Below are 27,901 nucleotides of genomic sequence, written 5' to 3'. Positions count from 1 at the left end.
AATCCTCAACAAATACTAGCAAACAGAATCTAGCAGCATATTAAAAGGATTATACACCATGACCAAGAGAGATTTATTCCTGGAATGCAAGGATGGTTCGACATATAAAAACCAATCAATGTAATACACCACACATCAACAGAATGAAGGAAAAAACTACACGAGCATCTCAAATGATGCAGAAAAAGCATTTGACAAATTCAACATCCTTTCAAATAAACACTGTCAATGAAATAGGAAAAGAAGAAAACTACTTCCACATAATAAAAGCCGTATATGAAAATCCCACAGCAAACATCATACTCAATGGTGAAAGACTGAAAGCTTTTCCTCTATATCAGGAACAAGCAAGGATGCCCACAATCACCACTTCGATTTAACATAGTATTGGATGTTCTAGCCAGAGCAATTAGGCAAGAAAAAGAAGTAAGAGGCACCTAAATTGGAAAGGAAGAAGTAAAATTACCTCTGTTTGTAGATAATATGATCTTACATGGAGAAAACCCTAAAGATTACACAAAAAACTGTTAGAACTAATAAATAAACTCAGCAAAGTAGCAGAAAACAAAGTTGACACACAAAAATCAATTGCAGGGGCCAGCGCCATGGCCAAGTGGTTAAGTTCGCACGTTCTACTTAAGCAGCCCAGGGTTTCGCTGGTTTGGATCCTGGGAGCAGACATGGCACTGCTCATCAGGCCATGCTGAGGTGGCATCCCACATGCCACAACTAGAAGGACCCATAACTAAAATATACAACCATGTACTGGGGGGATTGGGGGAGAAAAAGAAAAAAACCTCAATTGCATTTCTATTCACAAACAATCTGAAAATGAAATTATAAAAACAATTCCATTTACAATAGCATCAAAAAGAATAAAACACTTAGGAATTAATTTAGCCTAACAGGTGAAAGACTTGTACAGTGAATACTACAAAACATTGCTAAGAGAAATTAAAGAAGAATAAATAAATGCAAACATCTCATGTTCATGGATTGGAAGACATGATATTACTAAAATGTCAATACTATCCAAATTGACCCACAAATTCAATGCAATCCCTATCAAAATCCCAATGATGTTTTCTGGAGAAATAGAAAAACCCATCCTAAAATTCACATGAAACCTCAAGGAACCTTGAATAGCTAGCCAAACTAAGCTTGAAACAGAAGAACAAAACTGGAGGACTCACACTTCCTGATTTCAAAACTTACTACAAAGCTACAGTAATCAAAACAGTGTGGTAATGGCAAAAAGAGAGACATACAGACCAATGGAATAGAACAGAGAACCCAGAAAGAAATCATCACATATACGGTCAAATGGCCATACAGTCTCAGTTGCAATTACTCAACGCTAGCTCTTGTAGCACAAAAGCAACCACAGACAACATGAATACCAAATGCACAGCTATGTCCTAATACAACTTTATAAAAACAAGTAGCAGGCCTGATATGGCCTATGGGCCAGTTTATTGGCTCCTGAAAAAAATACATAAGCTCAATCTAATCAGGAGAAATGTACAAAATGTGGGATATTCCACAAAATACGTGACCAGCATGTTTCAACTCTCAAGGTCATAAAAGACAAGAAGGAGAGTTACATTAGCAAGATAGCAGAATAGGAAACCCCAGACCTTGTTCCCCAACAGGGACACCAATTTAACAACAACATACAGTCTAAAAAGTCTTTCTTAGAAATCCAAATTGGGGAAAACGGTCAAGAAGTTACAGTACCTCAGGCAAGTGGAAGGCCAAAAACAGGCACAATAAAACAGGTAAGAAAAGCCTTTTGCATTTTAATCACAATATTTCTTCCCACAAGCCAGCACAGCTCAGTGTGACACGGAGAAATTACCCTACTTGAGGTTTCTACCTCGAGAGAGAAAAAGAGTAAATGTATATCCAACTTTCCAGATTTTTGGAGGGCTGCCCAAAGGAGTAGTTTCTGTCTTGTCTGACAGAAAACCACACATGACAATCCAGCATTCTTTGGATGCCTGGGGGCCAATAAGAACAAAGCAAAGATCAGTGGCTTGTTGCAGAACCAGAGAACCTGCAGTACCACAGGCAGACACCAGAAAGAAAGAGATATTACAAACTCCTGAAAAAGAAACTGACGAACCTCTCTAATTGGGAAATTACATGCACAAGCCCACAGAAGACAAAAACCCAGATAAGATTTAGGAGGCTCCCACAATCTCTAACTGGGCTGATTGCTGAAGGTCTTCTGTACAAAGCCAGTCCATAAAGAATGAGAGGGGTGGCTGCTTTTTCAAATGCCAAAATACCTGCAAAAAATAACAAGGCACAGAGGGAAACATGAAAATATGGTCCAATCAAAGGGCCAAAATAAATCTCCAGAAATGACCCCAAAGAGAAAAAGATATACGAACTATCTCACAATGAATTCAAAATAACTGTGTTAAAGAAGCTCAGTGAGTTACAAGAGAATACATATAAACAACTAAACAAAAATTAGTAAAACAACCAATGAACAAAATGAGAATATCAACAAAGGGAGAGAAATTATAAAAAAAGAATCAAAATAAATTTTGGAGCTAAAAAACACAAAAACCAAACTGAAAATACACTACAGTGGTCCACCAGCAGAATTGCTGAAGCAGAAGAAAGAATCAGCCAACTCAAAAATATGACATTTGAAATTACTGAGTCAGAAGAATTAAAAAAAAAAAAAACAATGAAAAAAAGGGAAGAAAGCCTTAGGCACATGTGGGACACCATCAAGCAGATCAATATAGGCATTATGGCAGTCCCAGAAGGAGAAGAGAGAAAGATGCAGAGAGTTTATCTGATGAAATATTGGCTGAAAACTTTCCAAATCTGGGAAAAGAAATAGACATCCAAATCTAAAATGCTCATGGGGCTGGCCCAGTGGTGTAGCAGTTGAGTTTGCATGCTCCACTTCAGTAGCACAGTTCGCCGGTTCAGATCCTGGAAGCGGACCTACATACTGCTTATCAAGCCACGCTGTGGCAGGCATCCCACATATAAAGTAGAGGAAGATGGGCACAAATGTCAGCTCAGGGCTAATCTTCTTCAAAAAACAAAAAGATTCTAAGTAGGATGAACTCAAAGAGACCCATGCCAAGACACATTATAATCAAACTCAAAAGTCAAAAGCCAAAGACAAATAGAAAATCTAGAAATCAACTAAAGAAGAGCAACTTACAAACCAAGGAGCTCTCATATGATTATCAAAGGGTTTCTCAGCAGAAACCATACAGGCCAGAAGAGATGGGGGACAATATATTCAAAGCACTAAAAGAAAAGAACTACCAATCAAGAACAATACATCCAGCAAAACTGTCCTTCAAAATGAAGGAGAAAGAAAGATTTTTCCCAGATAAAGAGAAGCTGAGGGAGTTCATTACCAATAGTCTGGCCTTATAAGAAATGCTAAATGGATTCCAAGTTCAAACAGAACAATGCTAGAAGGCAACACAAAAGCATACAAAAATATAAAGCTCTTGGGTAAAGGTAAACATATAGATATATATAGAATCCTGGCATACTGTAATGGTACTGTACAAATCACTGTTATTTCTGGTATAGCACTTAAAAGTTAAAAGCATAAAAAATAATTATGCCTATAAAATTATGTTAAAGGATACAAAATAGAAGATGTAATTTGTGAAATAAATAACATAAAGTGGGGGGGATGTAAAGGAGTAGAGTTTGGATATAAACGAATTTAACACCTAAAACAGATTATTAAAACTCTAAGATGTATTACGTAATCCTCACAGGAAAAACAAAGAAAATATCTATAGAAGATATGTAAACCTACATGAAGATACATAAAAGTAAATGAGAAAGGAATTGAAGTATGTCACTCCAACAAATGAACAAAAAACAAAAGGTAGCAGGAAAAGAGGGACAAAATATGTACAAGACACACAGAAAACAATTAACAAAATGGAAACAATAAGACTTGCTCTATCAGTAATTACATTAAAAGTAAATGGATTAAACTCCCCCAATCAAAAGACATAGAGGGAAAGAATGGATCAAAAAACAAGACCCAACTATATGCTGTCAACAAGAGACTCTAGATGTAAAGACACACAAAGGCTGAAAGTGAAAGACTGAAAACAGGTACTCCATGCAAATGGTTACCAAAAAAGAGCAGAAGTGGCCATACTTGTGAGACAAAACAGGCTTTAAGACAAAAACTGCCACAAGAGATAATCATCACTATAATGATGAAAGGGTCAATTTACCAGGAAGCTGTGAATTGTAAATACATAGGCACCTAAGAGAGCACCCAAATATATGAAGCAAACAGCAACAGACTGAAGGGAGAAACAGACACTAACACACTAAGAGGAGATTCCAATACCCTACTTTCAATAATGGATGGAGCAAACAGACATAAAATCAATAAGGAAACAAAATAACTGAACAACACTATAGACCAACTGGACCTAAGAGACATATCAAAAACACTCTACCCAAACAATAGCACAAACCCACATTCTTCAAGCACAAATGGAACTGTCTCCAGGACAGATCAAATGTTAAGCCACAAAACAAATCTTAATAAATTTAAGAATATTGATATCATACCAAGTATCTTTTCTGGTTTCACTGAAATAGCTCTAACTGCATACATTCAAAAAGAAGAAAGATCGCAATCAACAACCTAACTTTATACCACAAGGAGCAAGAAAAAAGAAAAACAAACTAAACCCAAAGTTAGCAGGAGAGAAATAAAAAAATTAGAACAGAAATAACACAAATAGAAAAAACAATAGAAAAAAATCGGCAAAACTAATTTCCAAACTATAAAGAACACAAACAACTCAACAACAAAAAAACAAACAACTCAATCAAAAACTGGGCAGAGGATATGAAGAGACATTGTTCCAAAAGAGATATACAGATAGCCAATAGGAACATGAAAAGATGTTCAACATCATTAATCATCAGGGAAAGGCAAATCAAAACTACAATGAGATATCACCTTACACCCGTTAGAATGGCTATAACTATCAAGACAAAAAATAACAAATGTTGGAGAGGATGTGGAGGAAAGGGAACGCTCGTACACTGCTGACGGGAATACAAACTGATGCAGCCACTATGGAAAACAGTATGGAGATTTCTCAAAAAATTAAAAATAGAAATACCATATGACCCAGCTATCCCACTACTAGGTATTTACCCAAAGAACTTGAAATCAACAATTCAAAGAGACTTATGCACTGCTATGTTCACTGCAGCATTATTGACTATAGCCAAGAAGTGGAAGCAAGGCAAGTGCCCATCAACTGAGGAGTGGATAAAGATGTTGGTATACACATACAATGGAATACTACTCAGCCATTCAAAAAGACAAAATCATCCCATTTGCAACAACATGGATGGATCTTGAGGGCATTATGTTAAGCAAAATAAGCCAGACAAAGACAAACACTGTATGATTTCACTCATATGAGGAAGATAAACACATGGACAAAGAGAACACATTAGTGGTTACCAGAGGGGAAGGGCGTTAGGGAAGTGGGCATAAGGGGTAAAGGGGCACATATATATGGGGACTGACAAATAATAGCGTACAACTGAAATTTCACATTGTTATAAACTATTATGACCTCAATAAAAAAAAATCAGCAAAACTAAAAGTTGGATTTTTGAAAAAAATCAATAAATTGACAGACTCTTAGCCAAGAAAAACAGAAAGACTCAAATAACAAAAATCAGAAATGAAAGTTGTTACAACTGACACCACAGAAACAAAAGGGATTATAAGAGACTACTACGAACAATTATACTCCAACAAATTGGATAACCTAGAACAAATGAATAAATTCCTAAAAACACACAACCTCGTAAAGTGAATCACGAAAAAATTAAAAATTTGAACAGATCTATAACTAGTAAGAAGACTGAATCAGTAATCCAAAACCTCCCAACAAAAAAAAAGCCCAGGACCAGATGTTTTCACTCACCAGTGAAACATTCTACCAAACATTTAAAGAAGAATTAACACCAATTCATCTTAAACTCTTCCAAACGTATGTTGTCATTCCTCTTTGATGTATACATATGAGTGGGATGGATCCTATGGTAACTCAATGTTTAAGCTTTAGAGGAACTGCCAGACTGTTTTCCAAAGGGACTGCACCATTTTACATTCCCCTTAGCAATGTAGGAGGGTTCCAATTTCCCTATATTCTTGCCAATACACGTTTGCTGTCATTTTGATCACAGCCTTGCTACTGGGTGTTAAGTGGCATCTCATTGTTGTTGATTTGAGTAACATTTTTATGCTGTAAACAATGGATATTCAACACATATTTACTAAACTAATGTGTGAATAGGATCACAAGTATTTATGTGTCCCATATCTTGCTAAGAGAGATACAATATGGAATATAATACAGTCTCTGGATGTGAGAAACTGAAAAAACAAAATGAAAATAAATCTGTTAGAGAAAAAATGACTATGTAATTAAGTATTAGTTGTGCTGCATAGGCATTAAGTGCTTTAAAACTTCAGAAGAAAGTAGTCAGGTAAAACTTGACACGAGATATGATAAGATCAGGGAAGAAATTCAGACAGCGTGAAATATACGAGCTTAAGTGACACTGAACTTCCATCGTGAACATAGTGATCCAAGGCAAAGAATAAGGACTAATAAGAGACGAGTTTGGAGAAATGGTCTATCTTATCAAGAAGCAGCAGCATTTGTAGCAAAGAGAGCCAACGACAGATTAAAAAAGGAATTTTGCTCATATTTCACCACTTAATTCTGCAAAACAGGCTTTTTCCTCATCTGTAAAATGATAATATCACCTTCCCTACAAGACGGCATGAGATTTAAATAAAGCAAAATATGCAAAATGTCAAAAAAAAAAAAAGCCTAGAAATTCTTGGAGATACAGGAGATGTACCAATTAAAAGTCTTAAAAATAATCAGATTTAATGCCACAGGGAAAAAGTGAGTTTCTGAAGGTGTTTAGAGAGATGTTAAGATAATAAAAGTGGTATTTAATGAATGAGAAAGGACTAGAGAGGAAACACTGCTCTTAAAAAGAAAGAGCTACAGGGATGTTGCAGTCACTAAAATTTGAAGCAACAACAGCCTTACCCAGGACAGTGAGAAGCAGAAGACAGAACAGTTGTGGCTTAGAAGGAAAAAGCAACAAAATTTTGTGGCAGAAGTGGCTCTTAAGGATAAAAGAAAAAATCTGTCAAAGGTAAGCCCAAGTCAAAGGATGAAAAGGGATGTTACAAACAGGGACAGAAAAGCTGAGATAAGAAGACAGTTTTAGGAGGAAAACGTAAGTTCAATTTTGACATACTGGCATAGAAATGACAGTTGAAAAAAAAGTAAAAATGCCCAGTAGGCAAATAAGAAAACAATCAAGAGCAACGGTTTTCGACCCTAGATGTTTTTCAACCTATGAAGCCTTCTAAAAATAGAGATGCCCATTTCCACCTCCCAAATCTTGTAGTAATGTGTCTACTTAGCAGAAGCTAGGTCACCTAAGAAATCCTGGCTGCAGAGAACTCTTAGAAAAGCAGCCTTAAGTTTTTCAACCTTTAAAACATAGAAACATACATGAGAAATACGTGTAAGTGGTGTTTAGTGAACTAATGTACTACACTGGCCTTTATATCTCTACTCACGCAGACTTCAAGAGCATGGCTCCTACCACAATAAGGCGTCTGAGTTTCTGACTCCAATTTCAACAATAGTTGTTCATGCACTTACGCTGAAAAAGTTGTAAGCTATAGAAGCACATAACAGATGGATTTTAGAGAAAAGATTTACCATGATTTGATCAGGACTATCTGTCATAGGGATAGGAGGGTGCAAAGTGATATCCATTCCATTCATTAGTAACTCACCAAAGTTACAATAATTTTACATTTATTTATGTGATCACTTGATTAATGTTAATCTTATTCTTTAGAATGTGGGGACTATGTCTCATTTTGCCCACCAAACCAAACAGCTAGCACATAAGTAAGTGTTCAAATAATATTTAATAAAAGAATGAAACAGGCTCTATCCCAGATCTTCTGGATCTGAATAACTAAGTGTTGGACCTAGGCACACACTGAAAACAAAATAGTGCCCATCTTTCTTATAAAGGTACTAACTACTTATTTGCTCAAGTGAAACAACTTAGAAACATTTCTAGAGCAGTTATTTCTAAAGAAACAATACCTGTTGAAAGGTACTGAGAATGAAATAAATAAATGTTAAGAGGGCAGAGACTAAAGTGATTGTTTGCAAAGAGATTCTACTTACTTAAATCTATGGTATCATTAATAATCAGGCAAGATTCTGGATCTATTAACTAGCCTGTGAGTGATATTACCCTACAATAGCAGATTGGTATTTTGTATATTATTAATTCTCACAATAACCATATCTTTCCATTTTATTGATGAGGAAATTAAAACACGTGGCTTCATTATTCCAGTCACAAAGAAAATACGTGAACTAGAATGTACTTAAGTCTTTGTCTTATATCCTTATCCAATACTATCACTAAACTATGAAGTATTTTCTGAAAGTTAATCAAAATGCCACTTATATGCCACATATAATGCTCCCTAACAGAAATGAACAATTTAGCTGTAACAAGTCATAACTTTCCAAAGCAAACATGTAAAGATTCCTGCAAGTCAGTCCTAAAGAATTTCTATACCATTTCCAAGGTATCTTGTAATACTAAAACAAATATGAAATATTAGAAATACTTATCACTTGAGTCAAATCATTAGGACACTTTTATCCATAACAAAACTATATTAGTATTTTGTAACATATATATAAAGTATTTCAAAAAGAAAATAAGAATCACATACAGGTTTTGATGAATTCACCAAAAGGACCCCCCATGAGGTAGAGATTCCCTTAGGAGCACATTATAAAACAAGGTACTTTAAAAGCAGAAGACAGTAATAATAGAAGAAAACTAGTAGGTTATCTTTGATTTCCCTCCCAATTGTTTTCTAAATACAAAAAGGGGTTTAATAAACAATGGTGTTCCCATTTCGTCCATAAAACGTACTGGATTTTAAGATTAGTTAATACTTAGTAATGATAAGATTATTAACAATTCCTCTGTCCTAATTATTCCTAAAATATGCAGATTCACCATATTCTAAGTAAAAATTCAAAAAATTACTTAATATAGACTTACCCAGGTTTCCTTGCTCGATTGTCAGCACCACCTCATCCATAACCACAGCCCTAAAGTCCAGTTCCTCCTCACAACATTTGGCCTTTAATGCTCGTAAGATTTCTTTTTGGGGATAGTCTTCCCTGATTCGACGATCTGTCAAAAACCACAACTTGGCAGCCACAGAGCTACACATCTTGATCTGCTTGTTCTTCCTTTTCCTGGATTATTTCCTCCTCAATGTAAACTCTTTCTAGGCGGAAAAAAAAAAAATACACATACAAGGTAAATCAAGAAATCTACTTAATTTCTGGCTTTTACATAAATAAATGCTATGATTATATACTAACTATACAACAGGAAAAAACTAATAGAGTTATAGTATGACTGTTTCCCTTTAGTTCAAGTTAAAAATTTTTATAACACAAGAAATATGGGAACTGTCAACCTCCCCTGAAATAAGATTTCTCCATCTTCCACTAGGGAAGCTAGCACTGGAATTTTATAATTACAGCAGGTCACTTAGCAGAAACTTTCAATGCCATTCCCTCTATTATATATTGTCTAGGAATATACTCTAATCTGATAATCTCTTTTTGACTGATTTATCCCTCCCCCAAAATGCAAATCCCTTGATATGAAATAGATGAGACTGCAACTATCAACAATATATCCCCATATCTCTCCACCACTACAAACTCCAATTATGAATATTCATGTATCTGTAGCTAGTTTTTTATTCAATTTTCTTCCCCTGTTTTGTTATAAATGTTCATAATAAAATATACCTACACATAAGTATGTTAAAAAAAAAAATGAGATAGTAGCACCTATATTTTACCAGATGAGCATCAGCACTGAAGTCATTTACACAGCAACTTTAATCAAAATAAATAATTTAAGAATGGGGGGGAAAAAACTTTAACCAAAAAAAAATGCCAAACCAAGTCCATTCACTAAAATTTGTTTATTTCAGTCAGAGGACAGCATGCTCTTACTCAGCGTTTTTATTCTTTCTTTAAATAGAATTTTTTTAAACAAACACAACTTGTTTACTAGAACACAAAAAAGGACTTTCCTCCACAAACAGAGTGCTGTTTCTCAAGTCTGTACTATGAGCAAGACAATAGCTGAAAACAGTTTTCCTAAGAAGCAAAAAGTCATAAGTTTTACTAACAAATTTGACAGGTGATTTCAACAAAAGATAAAATAACATTTATTTACAAAAATAAAATTTCTACTATTATTCCAGATGACACGGCAAATCTAGCACAGAAGGAAAGGACAAGGGCAAGGACAAGAGGAAGCAATGGCCATACAGATGGATGGCTTCCAGCATCACAGCAGCTGGAACCAGTCCCTCGTGCACCATTCACGCGCTCTCCAGGATGTCAGCCAGAGGGCCTGCTCCACAGATGGACACAGCAAGACCAGAACATTGTGGGACAGAGGCACCACCACACACATATGTGCGTGGGCGTGCACCCCCGAACCTTAGCCTGCTGTGCCTGCCACACTCACCCACCTGCCCCACGACCCACAGTCTCAAAGGCATTAGTTACTGAAAAGCAGGGAAGGAAAAAAATAATGGAAAAAAATAATGTGGGAGATAATCAGGAGAGACGGGCTTGTAGCTATGGAAGAGCGAGGGAGGGAGGAACTCTCAGCCATGGTGATGCATCAAGCAGAGACCTTAGTCACTAGCAAAGGGGATGCCTGATGCCTAGAGCCTCCTGGCCCTGTGCACCCTTGTTCCACAGCTGTGGTCGAGAGCGTGCTCACTCAAGCCCTAGGCTAGATACAGTAACAACTCAATTTACACACTAGGAAAACGGGACATGGCCTTACAGGGCCTTCCAGACCACTAGGAAGGATGCCACTCAGAAGGAAAAGCTTCACAAAAGAAAAGTGACACCAAAGTACTTAATGTAGAGATCCCGTTTCCCCTCAGAAGGGAACTGTAAAAACGCCCTTCAAATGTTTATGTTGGGTAGCTTTTTAAACTCTGTTGTTGGACTATGGCTCCAATACTCCAAAGCCATCTTGGTGCCTCCCCAACACTTAGTTCTTGATCATCTGTTCACCAGTATTACTGCACAAAACTGCATTGCATGAGTATAGCAGTGTGACCCCAGCAGAAATCAGGGTAGGATGTTACAGCCACTGGCAAATGGGAAGCAGGAATGTTTTGCAAATACTGATGTCAGCTCTCAGAAAATGCCCAGGCTGCAACAGTTACACAACATGGTGTTTTCAGTGATTCCATAATCAGACAATAAAAACACTCCAGGGTTGCAATCTCACAGTCGTGCAACTCCTGACAGATGATGCACGTGAGCATCTCCCTCTTGTCTGGCTTCACAGCAGCAACTCTGACATGATGTCCTCAAGTAAAGTCTGAGCATTTCTACACTGGTATGTGACCAACTGCAGGTTCAGATTAGGCTTCCTGTCTCCTTTCATTTTAACAGGCTGCAAATCCTCTTGATCCTGGGGTTCTAAGAAAGAAAATGATGTTCCTTCTCTGTCTGGGAGAGTTGAAGCAAAGCTAAAGATCTCATCATTTGCCACAACTGGACCACATCCTTTCAGGGGGAATGCCTGAATCCCCAGATCTGCACCTGGAGCAACACTCTCACCCTGAGGAGGACACTATGAAAAAAGGCAGAGGCTGTGTTGAAGAGGTCTGTCAATGGCTGCAGTTCCTCAAAGCCCACCCAAGTGGCAGGCAACATGGCAGGATCTGGGGGTCCTCACTTCACCCTACACTGAGCTATCTTTGGTCACGTGGAATACATTTTCTTTATCAAATTCAAAAGGATTCTTCTGTTATGCCTCGCTTTTCATGTAAAGATTCAGAGAGGTATGACACGTGTTCCAAGTCATTCTTCCTATACACCAAGTAGACGATATCCCCATTTCGTAAAGGGTGTGTCTGCTTCTTAACAACCTTCAGCTTGTTAATCCCTGTTCCACTGGTGCTGGTATCTTCAAGTGACACCTGCCCAGATATTTTATCCATTATAATTTTACAGTGATCTACAGAGACCAGTTTATTGCCAGGGAATGAAAGGGCACCACCTCTCCTCCACCCAATAATCTGCTCCTGTTTCCACAGAAGGACGAGCGGCTGGCTGTCCTTGGGGCCCTGATGCTGCTGGTAGCTGCTTGCCTTTTTCAAGCTGTTGCACCGGGGTTCACATCTAAACCTATACCCAGGAAAATGTCAGGTGGAAGACTCTCCTACCAGAAGAGCAGAGGCTCCATGTCCCACTCCCCCATCTCTACCCCACCTTCATGGCCCTCCTGGCCTGGGACGCCACTAGCACCTTCCTGTGGGCCAGTGGAGACCAGCAGGTCAACGCCTCCTCCAATGGCCACTTCTTTCTCTATTATTTTAAAACATCTGCTTTTCTATTTTTCCCATCCATTAACATGAGGGAAAAAGAAAAAACAAAAAAACTGGTAAGAAGTCAACAGCATAACAGTAAATCGACACAGTCCAGGAACCCAAAGTATAGGAAGAAAGTGACAGCCCTGAGTCTTAAAAGCAAGTTCAGGGGCCAGCTGGGTGGTACAGTGGCTAAGTTTGCACACTCTACTTCTGCAGCCAGGGTTCACGGGTTTAGATCCTAGGCGTGGACCTAGCACCACTCGTCAAGCCATGCTGTGGCTGCATCCCACATAAAACAGAGGAAGATGAGCACAGATTTTAGCTCAGCAACAATCCTCCTCAAGCAACATGAGGAAGACTGGCAATAGATGTTAGCTCAGGGCCAATCTTCCTCACACACACACACAGAAAGTTCAAATATTATTCACCATTTTAAAAGACAGAAAATAGTCCCCTGTGAATGGTTCCTTCCCCCCTCCCCCAATATTTAAAGGAATAGGTTTGCCTGTGAATGGTTCCTTCCCCCCTCCCCCAATATTTAAAGGAATAGGTTTGGTTACCCAATAAGACATCTCTAAGAAAAGAGTTTATTCTTCAACAGTGTAAGATAAATACAGCATTTGCAAATGTCCACATATACATAAGAGTATATTTCTCCTTTCAGAATGTAAACTCAGATCCACTAATTCCCATTCTCTATTTCTTTATTTCCCCAGGAGTATTAATGAAAATAATGCATAAATATCAGATACCAAATAAATGCTAGCAATAAACTGCTAAAATAGCCTTTTTGAAATAAAGAGAAATTCAACAAAGAGAATTTACTTTTTATTAGAGATAGTTTTCCCATGCAGACTTCTAGATAGGCACACCAATGAAAAAAATGTGTCATCTTCAAATAGTCTAGGCAAGGCTAATTAAATGGGAATCATAAATAAAGTGCTTCATTCATTTTTCTCATGAGGCCCGGTTCCCAATAGTAATTATTCCAGTAGGGAAAAAGCAAAATCACAGTCTACCATCCGAAGATATTAAGGCGCCTCTTACTATTAGGAAAAGTATTTATTCCAGATAAGACATAGCATATGAACTCAGAATCAAAAGACTGAAAAAGAATAAAGTTGGAGAAGAAAAAAATATATACTAATTTACAAACTAGAATTTACTCCAGTAGACAATTACTACAGATGTGCTTTCAACAACATCATTTTGTCTTGGATGTGAAATATATGAGTTGGATCAAGTTTGTACAGAAAATAACAAATTTGTGTATCTTGAGTTGTAGGCATTCCTTCACAGTCTCCTTTTCTGTGATTCTTTTCTCCTGACAGCTCTCCTTCTGTACATAATCCCCAGGGCTTCATTCTTAAACCCTCTCTCCTTTCTCTAGAAATGTCATCCTCAGCTACTATCACTGAAACCAGAATATATCATTGACCCACTAAATATCTCTTTCCATCCAAGAGTTCTCAATCGAATTTCAGATCCTATTTCAATGTGCCTACTGGGCATCTCTAACTAAATGCCACCCACTACTGCCTCAGTTGAGCAAGTAAAAAATGAATTTTTATTTTCAAAATAAAAATGTAAAAAATGAATTTTTATTTTTATTCAACACCTGGATTTTCCCTTGTGATGGTTAAATTTTATGTGTCAGCTTGGCTAGGCAGCAGTGACCAACTGTTTGGTCAAATACCAGTCTACATGTTGCTGTGAAGGTATTTTGTAGATATAATTAATATCTACAATAATTTGACTTTGGGTAAAGGAGATTACCCTCTACAATGAGGGTGGGCCTCATCCAATCAGTTGAAGAGCATATGCTAAAGAGCATAAACTGAGGTTTCCCAGAGAACTCTCCATCAAGATTATAACACAGAAATCCTGCCTGAGTTTCCAGCCTACTGGCCTGCCCTACAGATTTCAAACTTGCCAGCCCCACAATCACACTAGCCAATTCCTTAAAACTAATATCTATTTCTTTTTCTCTCTCTCTACATATATATATTTCACATATATATATTTTCCTATTGGTTCTGTTTCTTTAGAGAATGCTGACTGATACATACCCATCCTAACAAAGGCACTTAATTCAGAAACCTAGACATCATTTTTACCTCCATCTTTCCTTTACTACTTAAATATACACACACCCCTTAGCAATTCTAAGTCCTAAGTATCACCTGAATTTTACTCTTCTCTTCATCTCCAATACATTCATCACGACACCTGAGAATACTCAAAAAGCCTCCAAACTAATCCTCTACCCTCCATTCTCTCTCATTTCCAATTTTCTGAAGATACTGTATTCTCTCATGCCTCCTTTTCCTTGGAATATATATCCTAGACCTATCTACTTAGTGAATTAGTCTTAACACATCTGTTAAGTTTTCCCTGACTCCTAAATTCATCTTAATTCCATCAGTCTATATTACCTTATTATACATATATTCTAACAATTATCACACTACGTTGTAATTCTGGGGGTTTTTTTTGTAACTAGGGTCTGCCAGTGCTATAAGATGAATTCTTAAAAGTTTGTTTTCATGTAGATGATCATATTTTAAATGATTCTATTCATCATAAACACAATTTCTCTTTTAGAGGGATAAATCATAATTGAAAGGTATGTTCAAAGAATAAGCCTAGTTTAAGTCAGTGTTTTTCAAACTAGGATCCTGAAATATATTCAAGGGCTGTGAACTTTTTTCCCATTTATCTTTAATACTCAAGCTTGAAAAGTTCATGGGCCTATTTCCCCACAAAAATTTAATCTTGGGCCAGCCCCGTGGCCAAGCGGTTAAGTGGGCACACTCCACTGCAGCGGCCCAAGGTTTCGCCGGTTCAGATCCTGGGCGCGGACATAGTACCATTCGTCAGGCCACACTGAGGTGGCATCCCACAAGCCACAACTAGAATGACCCACAACTAAAATATACAACTATGTACTAGGGACATTTGGGGACAAAAAAAGGCACGGAAAAAAAATTTGATCTTAATCTTATGGTACACGTGAGTTACGTCTTCCTTTCTATCCTAAGCACCTAGCATTTCCAAGTTGTTATACGCTATAACAGAAACACAATGTTTGAAGATGTTGAATGATTACATATCTTATCAAAGTCCAAATACTGGGCTAATTTACTGACTACTTTTATATATATTACTTCACTTAAACCTCAGGTATTATAGTAACCGTTACGAGGGGCTGGCCCTGTGGCCGAGTGGTTAACTTCGCGCGCTCCGCTGCAGGCGGCCCAGCGTTTTGTTGGTTCGAATCCTGGGCGCGGGCGGACACGGCACCGCTCATCAAACCATGCTGAGGCAGCATCCCACATGCCACAACTAGAAGGACCCACAATGAAGAATACACAACTATGTACCGGGGGGCTTTGGAGAGAAAAAAGAAAAAAGAAAATCTTTAAAAAAAAAAAGAGGGTTAAGAGATACCTGAAAAAAATGTCTTTTACTAAACAACACCAAATAGCATAGCCTGGATTTCAAGAGATTTCCTGATTCTAAGCCCCAACAGTTTCCCCTCAAATCGCACTATGTGCCTATTAATTGACTTAATAATTCTACTTTTTAACACCAACTTTGTGATGCTTCAGGTTTTAACCAAGGATCTGTTTACCACGGCTTTTTCTCTCATTGAGTTCCAATGCCTCCAATTCTTTTCAAACCTGTCCCCCGAAAAACCAAACCAAAACAAAACACAATTTGGGATATATATGAAATTTTACCCTTTTTCCTTTCCTTTACTCTATCCAAAGTCCCTGTCAGAGGTCGACCTGAATTACTGTTAGAAATGAGAAAGAATGGGAATAGGTGGTAGAGGGACAAAAGATTAAGGAGGAGGATCGGAGAAAGGGAGAACTACCCTATTTGGGAGAAAGGGAGTGATTTCTTTGTAGCTCTTATTAAAGGTAAAGAAAATAAATAAATGATAAGATGAAAATCTCAGGAGAGTCTCAGAAACAATCAAATAATAGCATTAGTCCAGTTACTCCATTACCCACTAATAATGTTCATCAATAAATGATCACAAAACAATGCTCCTTTGAAACTTGGGTAGTTCCTAGACAATCTCACCCCTTAGCTAAGATGCCACTTAAAATAATATCTTTGTATAAAATGCCATTTTCTTTACCACATTAACTTGAAGGTGGACCAAAATGCTGTGAAAGTATGAGGAGGCTAGATATTAATCAAAGTATACTTTAGTGGTGACATAAAAGAAATGTATGACAGCCCCCATAAGTCCCCTCCTTATACTCAAAGGAGGATGCTTCAAAAATAGAGAAAACATCTAATTTCCCAAAGTTTACATGACACATTCACTCAAACTCTCTCTTTCTGATAGTTCTTTCACCTATAATACCGTTTTTTAAAAAAAGCTATATGCATGATTATGGGTGAAAAATGACAGGACAACCATTTTTCTACCCAAACTCAATATGGTTCCTTTAAAGACTAAAGACTGGAGACAAGTGCCTATAAATTCCCCTTCTTCACACAAAAAAATACATGCAAGACAAAGGCAAAACATACACACAGGTGAGGTTAAAAACATTCTCCATTTACAGTTCACAAAACACTTTCCACATACATTTTCTCATTAAATCTGCATGTAATTACGTAAGGAACACAGACACCTATTATGCCACTTTAAAAAAATGGCCTGCCCAAGATATCACAATAGCAGAGCCAGAACTAGGATTCACATTTTCTGATTTCTTTGTACTCTTTTCCACTAAACCCAAAGATATCAAAGGGAATTTGGACAAAGAAAATAATTCACATTTTGAGTGATTCTATGTACCAAAAACAGTGTTGGGCAGTTTATTTTCTCTCCTCCTTTAATACTCAAAAGCTTCCCTTGGAGGCATTTGGCAGGTGAAACTATTCTAGCAGAGAGGTTATTTACCTCGTCTAAATTTACACAATTAGAAAGTGGTAGAGCCCAGAGTGACTTCAAATTCCACACACTCTACGGCAGAGATTTCCACTAGCCTCCCAATATCCATTTTCTATCTACTACTCCTTAGTAGTAAAGTATCTGATACTTAGCTCAACACAATGCCATGTAACTAAAAGACTGTTTCCCTAGGCTTTCTTGCAACGAGATGTGGTCCAATAACTAAATTTTGGCCAATGAGAGCTGAATGAAAGTACTGCACTGCAACTTCCAGGAAGCATACTTCAGAGGCCATGGTCTTCCTTGGTCCTTCCTCCATCCTGCTACCTGGAATGTAGATGTTATGGCTACAGCTCTAACAACCATCTGGACCAGGAGGACAGAAGTCAACTCTAGGAAAAGAAGAGCCACATGTTAAAAGTTAAATCCCTGACAATTGTGAGTGACATGGCCTTGGACTGTCAACTACTGCTTTTTGCATGAGAAAGAAACTTCTATCTTGTTTGTGTGATATGATAATGATACTTGGGGATTCTTTATTATAGGCAGGCCACTGAAACTTACCTTAACAAATTTACTCTTTCATACTTTACTCAAAGGTTATAGGAAATTATTCCCTTGACATCAAGGTTTGCATTATGTTAGCAAGCAGCGGTGCTGTTGATAAGTGGTACTTTATTTTTACAGTAGTTAAGATTATCATTTTACATTTGAGGATTTTACTTTTACATTTATTTTCACATCTCTGTAGAAGTATTTCTATATCCTTCCCTCCAAAAACACAAACCGTTCAAAGTCAAAAATTAGTCATAATCACAGATAAACTAAGAGTCTAAGAGAACTACTAACTACACAAAACTAAGCATTTAATTAAGTAATACATTCAATTAATATTTGTATGCCTATGCACTCTTACCTAAAGACACCACAGTAAACAAAACAGACAGTCCCAGCCCTCACAGAGTTAAAAATGATCTCACGTTAAAATGTCATGAGTAAGAAAAAATGCTCAACATCACTAATCATTAGAAAAATGCAAATCAAAACCACAAAACCACCTTACAGACGTTAGGATGGCTACTATTAAAAAAACAAAAAAACAAGTACTGGGAAAGATGTGGAAAAACTGGAAGCCTTGCAAACTGTTGGTGGTAACATAAAATAGTGCAGCTACTACGGAAAACAGTATGGTGGTTCCTCAAAAAATTAAAAATAGGATTACCACATGATCCAGCAATTCCACTTTTAGGTATATACTCAAAAGAACTGAAAGCAGAATCTGTACACACATGATCATAGCAGTATTATTCACAATAGCTAAAAGGTGGAAGCAAGCCAAGTGTCCATCAACAGATGAATAAGCAAAATGCACTATGTACATACAATGCCTTAAAAAGGAATTAAATGCTGATACATGCTACAACATGGATAAACCTTGAGGATATTATGCTCTGGTGTCTTAAGTAGCCAAATTCATAGAGATAGAAAGTAGAATGGTGGTTGCCAGGGGCTGAGGGGTTGGGAGAATGGTGAGACACTGTTTTACAGGCACAGAGTTTCAGTTTTGCAAGACAAAAAGAATTCCAGAGATGGATATGGTGATGATTGCACAACAATATGAATACACTTAATACCACTAACCTGTGTACTTAACAACAGTTAAGATGGTAAATTTTATGTTGTATTTTACCACAACAAAAAGAAAATTGGAAAAGGGGGAAAAAAATCTCATGAGCAAATTAACAAGCAAATTTTTACACGTTTCCAACTAAAGGGTCAGGAAATTATGTTTTTATTTAAATTACCTGTAGCTTGGTTACTAAGATTCCCAAAATAGTCTGTGGCATATAAAACCTATTAAACGTTTTTTTTAAAAGTTTTCCGTGGAATTCAAATAAAAATTTTGTGTGTGGGCGGTTGTGAGGAAGATTGGCCCTGAGCTAACATCTTTTGCCAATCTTCCTCTTTTTTTTTTTTTTGGTCTCCCTAAAGCCCCAGTATATAGTTGTGTATCCTGGTTGCAAGTCATTCTAGTTCTTCTCTGTGGGGTGCCGCCACAGCATGGCTTGATGAGTGATGTGTAGGTCTATGCCCAGGATCCAAACCCATGAACCCATGAACCCCAGGCCGCCAGAGCAGAGCAGGCAAACTTAACCACTCGGCCACAGGGCTGGCCCCTCAAATAAAATTTCTAATGATTTCACTTAATAGAGGAATGTTACATCAAAGTATCTCTGGAACATGGCACAAAATTTGAAAAATGTTGCTGAGATGCAATGCACAGTTTAGCTCAAAGTTCATCACATTTAACACGCTAAATGTTGGGCCTTCCTTGCAAATTTTCTTTCTGGACATTACTTTGAAAAAGGAGTTAGGAAGCTATTTATGTAATTCAGCCAAAAGCTTTATAAACATGGCTAACTAAATCACATGTCAAAGGAAGAAGCTAACAACTGAGACCTCCAAAGCACTAGGGAAAAATTCCAAGGTTGCTATCTGGCCAAACTTGCATGAATTTTCAAGATGTAGTTTTCTGATAAAGAATCAAAGTCTGACATGCTGCCAAATATGGGGCAGCAGAACAATAACAGAACTGGTCTGATCTTACATAGTAAATCCATGTTCTACTTTGGACACCTTATATTTCTAGGAACATGGAGAGCTGGTATCAGAAGGCATTAAAAAAGAGAGAGAGAGAAAGAAAGAAAAATGGAATGTAAAAAGATGAGAGTGAAAAGTGAGGGGTAGGTTTAGATTACTTTTTTTTTGGGTCTACTTGGTGATGTGTTGCCACTTGTGAAAGAAAGGTAGTAAAAACTACTTAGCCATATCAATGTTTACACCAATTGGCACACATTTTATAGAATCTAGTAGACTCTTCCAGACATTGCTGGGAGAACTGACTGACAGACGAAAAGAACAGGGATCAACAAAATTAGATTGTAAACTCCAAGAAGATGGAATCCCTGTTTCACTCTCCGCTGTTATCCCCAGTGGACAATACTGAACCTCAAATGCGAGAGAGAAAAGTTAAGGGTTATGAGTTACTTTAAAGGAGGCTGCTGTATTAAGTCATAAGGGAGTATCAAAAAGTCATAGCGATTTTCAATATTAAATAGCAGGCAAATACATACCCCAGAAGATCTAAACCTGTCAAAAATTCTTAATTTATTTTTTGAGTTTCTCATTAAAAACAAAAAACCCAAGCCTAATGCTACTTTCCATCATCATCATACAACTGATCCTGAAATAACTAGCTTTATTAACAATCAAAAGTAGGAGGAAAAAAAACAATTTCTGTAAGAGGAGGAAAAAAGATATAAGCAGATGGGTTCCATGCAGACCACGCTCTAAAAGAGTAGAGCTGGCTAGCTCTGTGGCTTTTGTCCTCCAAGCCAATTTTGAAAGGAAAAAACACTAGAAAACAAAACATTGAAAATATCACCATGGCATTAGCTACCATGAAGTAAGAAAGTCCTTTTCTGCAAATCTAACATCTACACAGATATATGTGGCACATGAATCTAAAATACATTATGTACAGATATTTTTGGAGGTACTATATTTCTTAACAAACCTTAATATGACAAGCAGGAAAATTCCCAAGTATTGAAAGACAATTTCCCCAACATCTGTACCTAATCTCGCCTATTCAACCTCTCTTGAAATAACTGCATGTGCCAGTACAGCTAACATTTAAAAACAATACTTTTTTCATTGTTCCTATCAGAATCTACTCTCTGGTTTTAAAATAACAGAACTATTACAATTTCTAAAGGTTCTTTTCTCAAAGGTTTACAACAATCTCACTTGCAGAGACTACTCTTTGTAAACTAACCTGCCATAAAGTCTCCCTAAAAATCCACCTCACTGGAGTACCCCCCCAAAAACAGTTGTCAGCAAGCAATATATATTAAAACTCACCCTCCTTACTTTATGTTTGGTTTTCTCTCCCTCTTCACAAGTTGTTCGTGGGTAGAGAAGTTCTTCGTCCACCCACTGTCACTTTAGATCTCTACACCCGCTCCCCAGAGGAAGATGATAAAAGCTACTTCCCAACGTGTGGAACTACCGGGTGTGCTCTGTGCCCTTCCCCCAACCTCTTCCAGTGTTCACAGTGTTTACCTCCCAGGGAGGGGAGAAGTTTTGAGAAATCAGTCTAGTGACTTACCAGTAGCAAATCCCAGGCGGATACAAATTGGGGAAAGGAAGAATTGGGAGATATTTTAAAAGATATGTTTCATCCTGTGCCCCAAAAAACTAATGCCTGAAGCTTGGTTGGTGTTCACTGGTCAGAGGCAAAAAATAATACTCCGTTTAGTGTGTTTCTTCACGATATGGATGAGAAGGGATAGAGGGTTTATAAGATGTTCCTGGTAATTTCCTTCCGGAGAGGAAAAGAGAACTAAATAAGAAAGGAAAAGAAAAAAATGGATAATTTCTTGTTGTCACTTTCCCTTCCACCCCCCAGATGCTATTATATTCAATAGCTATTATATTCAGTAGGGATTCAAAGGAAACGTGAGAAAAATTTTTTAAAAACTATCCACCAGAAACTAAGATAAGAGGAATTTTAGCTGGTAGCCAAAAGTCTAAAGGTTAGGTAGACAGCTCCTTACCCCCTGCAGGGGTAAAGGCGGGACGAGGAAAGTGGCTGTTGACTGAGCAGAGGATTTTGTGACTGAATTTGCTGTTCCCCTTCTTGGCTCTCTGTTCTCGGAATCACAGACCGCCCCCCTCCCCGACAAGTGGACTCCAGCACCTGGTGGGGGTAAGAGAAGACAGGAGAGAGAAAAAGGGAGACAGAGAAAGATGAAAACATCAACAGCCATGTTGCCACCTAACAACTAAATCTAGACATGAAAGAAGGAAAAGTAACAGGACCAACCAAGTCGGAAAGGGATAAACAAAAGGTTACCTCAAAACAAACAGGCCTCCTCCCCTCTGACGCACTAATCAACTAGCACACAGTAACCACTAGAAAAATAATTTAACTGTGACTGTTAATCTTTAAAATTAGAGGTTTTCATTCTAAAAGTTAGAAAACAAATATTGAATCTCCATGACTGGAATTTCAGAGAGTGTTTTATTTCAAATGAATATCTGAAAGTACTCTGACAACGAATTGTTTTTAAGAAATCGTTTTAAAAAACAGACAAAAATGACCTGTAAACTACCCAGTGTTGTACAAAAAAATGAGATTTAAGTAACATTTAAATTTGAATGGTTACAGTTAATAATTAAGAAACTCCACAAATATTATAAACATACTAGGCCCACAAAAAAGAAAAATCTCCCATATTAGGCTGCCCGCATACTTTTCATACAGATTGAGAATTTGACCCAACTCCACAAAGATGGGGCAACAATTTATGTCAGTAAGGGGAAAATAACAGCACCTTGAAAGAATTCACACACAAGTTACATTCAACACGGTTCGTATAATAACCCCACTCAGAGAAGAGAATCAATGCCCCGTCTCTACTCATCAACACAAATGGGATAAAATACTGGGATTACAGATCAGCTATCAGAGATAAGGCTAAACCAATAAGGTAAACCTTAAGTTATTATCCCCTAACTGGGATTTTTTAAAGGGGGGGGGGTAAAATTTGCATTATGGTACAATGCTTAAAAGAAATCAAAGATAAGCCATTATTTTGTCACCCCATTCTCACTCAAAGGGCTGTCAAACGAAAAAGAGGAATGACTGCCACACGCTAAAATTTACACGTAAGGAGGAACAAACGGAATTAAAAACAATAACTGCAGGACGCACACCGCATCCTCGCCGCGGTCGCACCGCAGGAATTCGCCGGATGGAGGCACGGGCGGCAGGGCTCGCCACGCTCCCGGGGACAGGTTAGCACGACGCCGCCGTCCTCCAACCAGCACTCGCAGGGTCACCACACCCCCTCAGCCCGGGAACCATACTTCCTCACGCCCGCCTCGCCGCCCCGCTCCGGCACGCTTCTGCCGGCCACACGCTCCCGGCCGCAGCGACCCCTCCCGGCGCCCGCCACGGCCCACGGGCCGCCCCGCCGCCCGCCGCCCCCCGGCCCCGGCGCCGAGGCGACCACCGGCCTTCCCCAGCCCGCTGCTCTCCCCGGCCGCGGCCCCGCTCGGCCCCGAGTTCATTCGGCCCGAGTCGCCCGCCGGGGGAGAAGGCGCGGGGCGCGCCGCCGCCTTACGCCCTCCGCCCGCGGAGGACAGCGGCCGTACCGCTCACCTGGCTCCGGCGGCTCCTCCCTCACTCGCGGCCAGCGGAGCCGGGTCGGGGCCTCGGAGGGCAGCGCGGGCAGCGAGCGGCTGGAAGCCCGAGGAGAGGGGGAGGGGTCGGGATGCCGGGAGCCGCCTCCTTTCTCCTCCGCCGCCGCGGCTCCCGCGGCCAGGCCGGGCGCCCTCGCACACTCGCCCTCCTCCTCGCAGCCTCGCGCCAGCTCGGGCTCTCCCTCAGCCCCACTCCCGCACACACACACTCCCACACGCACTCACACCCGGCCGCTCCTCGCTCCCTCACTCGCCTGTCGTGCGCGCGCGCGCGCGCGCGCCGCCCCGCTCACACACAGCGCGCGACGCCGGCGGAGGCCGCCCCGCGCTCCCCCAGCCCGAGGCGCCGCGCGCCGCCCGCCCGCGTGCAGAGGACCCGCGCGCGCCGCGGCCCCGCCCTCCAGGCGCGGCCGCGCGGCGGGCGGGGGGCGGCGGCCGGCTGCGGGCGGAGCGAGGGGCTGCGACAGCCGGGCGGCCGCGGCCGAGTGGATCTGACACCTGCGTCGGGACCCGCCTTCCGGGCTGGCCGTCCCCACTCGCGGCCATCGCGGGCCTCTCGGGTTGCGGGGAGGCGATGGAGCGCGCGCGCCGGGAGGGAAAATGGGAGCGCGAGAGCGCTTCGAGGACGCGCTTTCCCCACCCGCCCCCAAACCGTCCTCCCTGAGAAAGGGAAACGGCTGGGGGGAGGGAGGGCGAGGTTTGTTCCCAACTCGAAACCGCGAGATCGATCCCTTCCGTTGTGCACCCTCCCCGCCCTCGCATTCCCTCGTCGGGCCCCATTCATCCACAGTTTGAACCCTGACGCGAGCCCACCGAGCCTCCCGGGCGCGGGGTGCTGTCTGCGTGTCCACGCCTCTGCGCCTCCGCCCGGCCCACCTCCCGCGCAGCCTTGCGGACGGCCACCGCCTAAAGTCCCTTCTAGCCGTGGTCTCTCCCCTCCCCTGCGGGATGCCAAGATCTGGGGACAAAGATCATTAATATCTTTAAGGTCCTTATCCGTGTAGGGAGTCAAGACAATGCCTCTGAATCTTGTGAGGCAAATTTTTAAACTACATCCTAAATTCTCCCGGCTTTAGCAGGTTTAAAGACATAGGCAGGGGAGTGTGGTACAGCCGGCTCTGCCACTTAGAAACCAGTGTAAACCTTGAGCAAATTAGTTACTTAACTTCCTCCAAGTCTTTGTTATGGAAAGATGAGTATGTTCCAGGGTTGCTCTGAGAATGAAATAAGATATTTAAGAGCATTTTGGAAATTCTACAACCATATATAAAAATAAAATTATAGTCCAAAGGAGGCTAAGAATATGCTCAATTCATTCAATTCAATTCATATTTTTGTTCATTACTACTATGTTAACAAATTTTTCTAGATTATGAAGAATAAAACCAAAGGCAACAGATGTCTGCCCTACCTTACATGGAAGATTCATTTTCAGACAACCTTAGTCATTTATTACCGCCAGAGATCCCAGATGTGAGACAATAATGTCCAACCAGGTTGCCTTTTTTGAAGGTCACGTCCCCTTCTCAGTCACCTCAGCCAACAAATTCTCTTCAGCACTCCTCTTCCAATCTTTTGGGTCTACTTTTTTTTCTGATTTCCCTCAGGATAGTGAGAGTCCTTTAAGCGATGTAGCATAACCTAGGGTGACAACTTCTGCACTGGCTGGGACTTGTAATTCCACTTCTATGATCTTCTGAAGCAACTTAACTTCTCTGTATTTTAATCTGCTTAACTGTAAAAGTTAAGTATAAAAATATTTCATAAAAACAGTTACCTACTTCATTGAATTGTTATAATAAGTAAGTGAGTTAACTACGTATATAATACTTAATGCCTGGCACAAAGCAAGTGCTATTATAAGTGTTTACTGCTCTTATTATATGTTATGTCACTGAGAGTAACCTAGGATAGTGAACTATTTTCACAAAGGACACATTTAGAGGAACAAATATGCTATATGATATACTGCTTTCAGAAGAAAGGGGAAAAAGTCTGCAGAACTAAAATGTTGCTATTTACTTCCACTTTTATATTCAGCCTCCTGGAACATAAAGTATATTTAACCTAAAGGCAAAGAAGAGAAGCATTTTGTGATCAAGGGGAGCTTGATCACAGAACTAATAACCCTATGAGAATCCAGCAAACAGTACACAGGGAAATTGACACAGGGAAAGGTTGCATGAGTCAGTCCAGCAGAGGATCAGGAACACCTAGCCTATCCTTCAGTCTCACTGTTAAGGAACCCAATTCATAGTAACCACGCACCACCCAGAAAAACAGGTTGTACTGGTGAAACTGTGGAAAGGGAGTATTACACTATTAACTCACTGCCCACTTGCCTTTAAAAAATGCTATCTGTCATTCAGTGTACTGTCACTATGTGGCAGACACCTCCAAGGAAATTCCTAATGTATACAACAGAATTGTTTTTAATTAAAGGTAGTCAGAAAAAACAAAAATAAAAACCCAGAACTATATTTTTTAAAACAAAGCCAATGAACAATCATAGCAAAAAGAATAAAATATTTAGGAATAAATTTAACCAAGGAGGTGAAAGACCTATACAATGAAACCTATGACATTATTGAAAGAAATCGATCATGACATAAAGAAATGGAAAGATATTCCAAGCACATGAATTGGAAAAATAAATATAGTTAAAATGTCCATACTACCTAAAGCAGTCTATAGATTCAGTGCAATCCCAATCAGAATCCCAATGACATTCTTCATGGAAATGGAACAAAGAATCCTAAAGTTCATATGGGGAAGCAAACGACACCGAATAGCTAAAGCAATCCTGAGAAAAAAGAACAAAGCTGGAGGCATCACAATCCCTGACTTCAGAATATCCCACAAAACTACAGTACTCAAAATAGCATGGTACTGGTACAAAAACAGGCACACAGATCAATGGAACAGAATTGAAAGCCCAGAAATAAAACCACACATCTCTGGACAGCTAATCTTCGAGAAAGCAGCTAAGAACATACAATGGAGAAAGGAAAGTGTCTTCAATAAATGACGTTGGGTAAAACTGGACACCCAGATGCATAGGAATGAAAGTATACCATTAACTTTCACCATAGACAAAAATTACTTCAAAATGGATCAAAGACTGGAAAGTAAGACTTGAAACCATAAAACTTTTAGAAGAAAATATAGGCAGTACACTCTTTCACATCATTCTGAGAAGGATCTTTTCGAATACCCTGTCTGCTTACACAAGGGAAAGAAAAGAAAAAATAAACAAGTTGGACTTCATCAGACTAAAGAACTTCTGCAAGGCAAAGGAAACCAGGAACAAAATGAAAAGAGAACCCACCAACTGGGAGAAAGTATTTGCAAATCATATATCCAATAAGGGGTTAATCTCCAAAATATCTAAAGAACTCACATAACTCAACAACAAAAAAACAAACAACCCAATCAAAAAATGGGCAGAGGATATGAACATTTTTCCAAAGAAGATATACAGATGGCCAACAAGAACATGAAAAGATGTTCAACATCACTAATCATCAGGGAAATGCAAATCAAAACTACGATGAGCTATCACCTTACACCTGTGGAAATGGCTATAATCACCAAGAGAAAAAATAAATGTTGGAGAGGATGTGGAGAAAAGTAACCCTCCTACACTGCTGATGGGAGTGCAAACTGGTGCAATCACTATGGAAAACTGTGTGGAGATTTCTCAAAAAATTAAAAATAGAAATACCATGTGACCCAGCTATCCCGCTACTGGTTATCCAAAGATCTTGAAATCAACGATTGAAAGAGGCTGATGCAGCCCTAAGTTCATTGCAGCATTAATCACAATAGCTAAGACATGGAAGCAACCCAAGTGCCCAGTGGCTGTTGATTGGATAAAGAAGATGTGGTATGTATGCACAATGGAATACTACTCAGCCATTGAAAAAAGACAAAATCATCCCATTTGCAACAATACGGATGGATCTTGAGGGTATTATGTTAAGCAACATAAGCCAGACAAAGACAAACACCATTTGATTTCACTCATATGTGGAAGATAAACTAACACATGGACAAAGAGAACAGTTTAGCGGTTGGCAGGAGGGAAGGCAGTTGGGGAGTGGGCATTAGGGGTAAAGGGGCACAGTACTTTAAGTAGCTTGTCTTGGTTT

The 27,901-nt window shown here is 39.4% G+C and overlaps 1 protein-coding gene across 8 annotated transcripts in view; it reads right to left on the bottom strand.

The window, feature by feature from the left end:
- RIMKLB (ribosomal modification protein rimK like family member B) overlaps positions 1-24,109 on the bottom strand; it is a 69,560-nt gene extending 45,451 nt beyond the window's left edge. Inside the window, exons 1-5 of one of the 8 annotated variants that reach the window (XM_070493940.1) lie at positions 23,710-24,083; positions 22,100-22,242; positions 21,652-21,885; positions 17,764-17,872; positions 9,190-9,421 (exon numbers count right to left, since the gene is read on the bottom strand). In XM_070493940.1, the coding sequence (XP_070350041.1) occupies positions 9,190-9,364 (175 nt within the window). In that variant the 5' untranslated portion in view covers positions 9,365-9,421; positions 17,764-17,872; positions 21,652-21,885; positions 22,100-22,242; positions 23,710-24,083. Of the gene's footprint in view, positions 1-9,189; positions 9,422-17,763; positions 17,873-21,651; positions 21,886-22,099; positions 22,243-23,709 lie in introns of all 8 variants that reach the window. The other 7 variants (XM_070493936.1, XM_070493938.1, XM_070493941.1 and 4 more) reach the window with 7 other exon arrangements.
- Between the last annotated feature and the right edge of the window lie 3,792 nt (positions 24,110-27,901).

This window comes from Equus asinus, chromosome 22 (assembly GCF_041296235.1).
Source record: "Equus asinus isolate D_3611 breed Donkey chromosome 22, EquAss-T2T_v2, whole genome shotgun sequence".
NCBI classification, from domain to species: Eukaryota; Metazoa; Chordata; class Mammalia; order Perissodactyla; family Equidae; genus Equus; species Equus asinus.
This window is presented reverse-complemented; position numbering and strand designations above follow the sequence as displayed.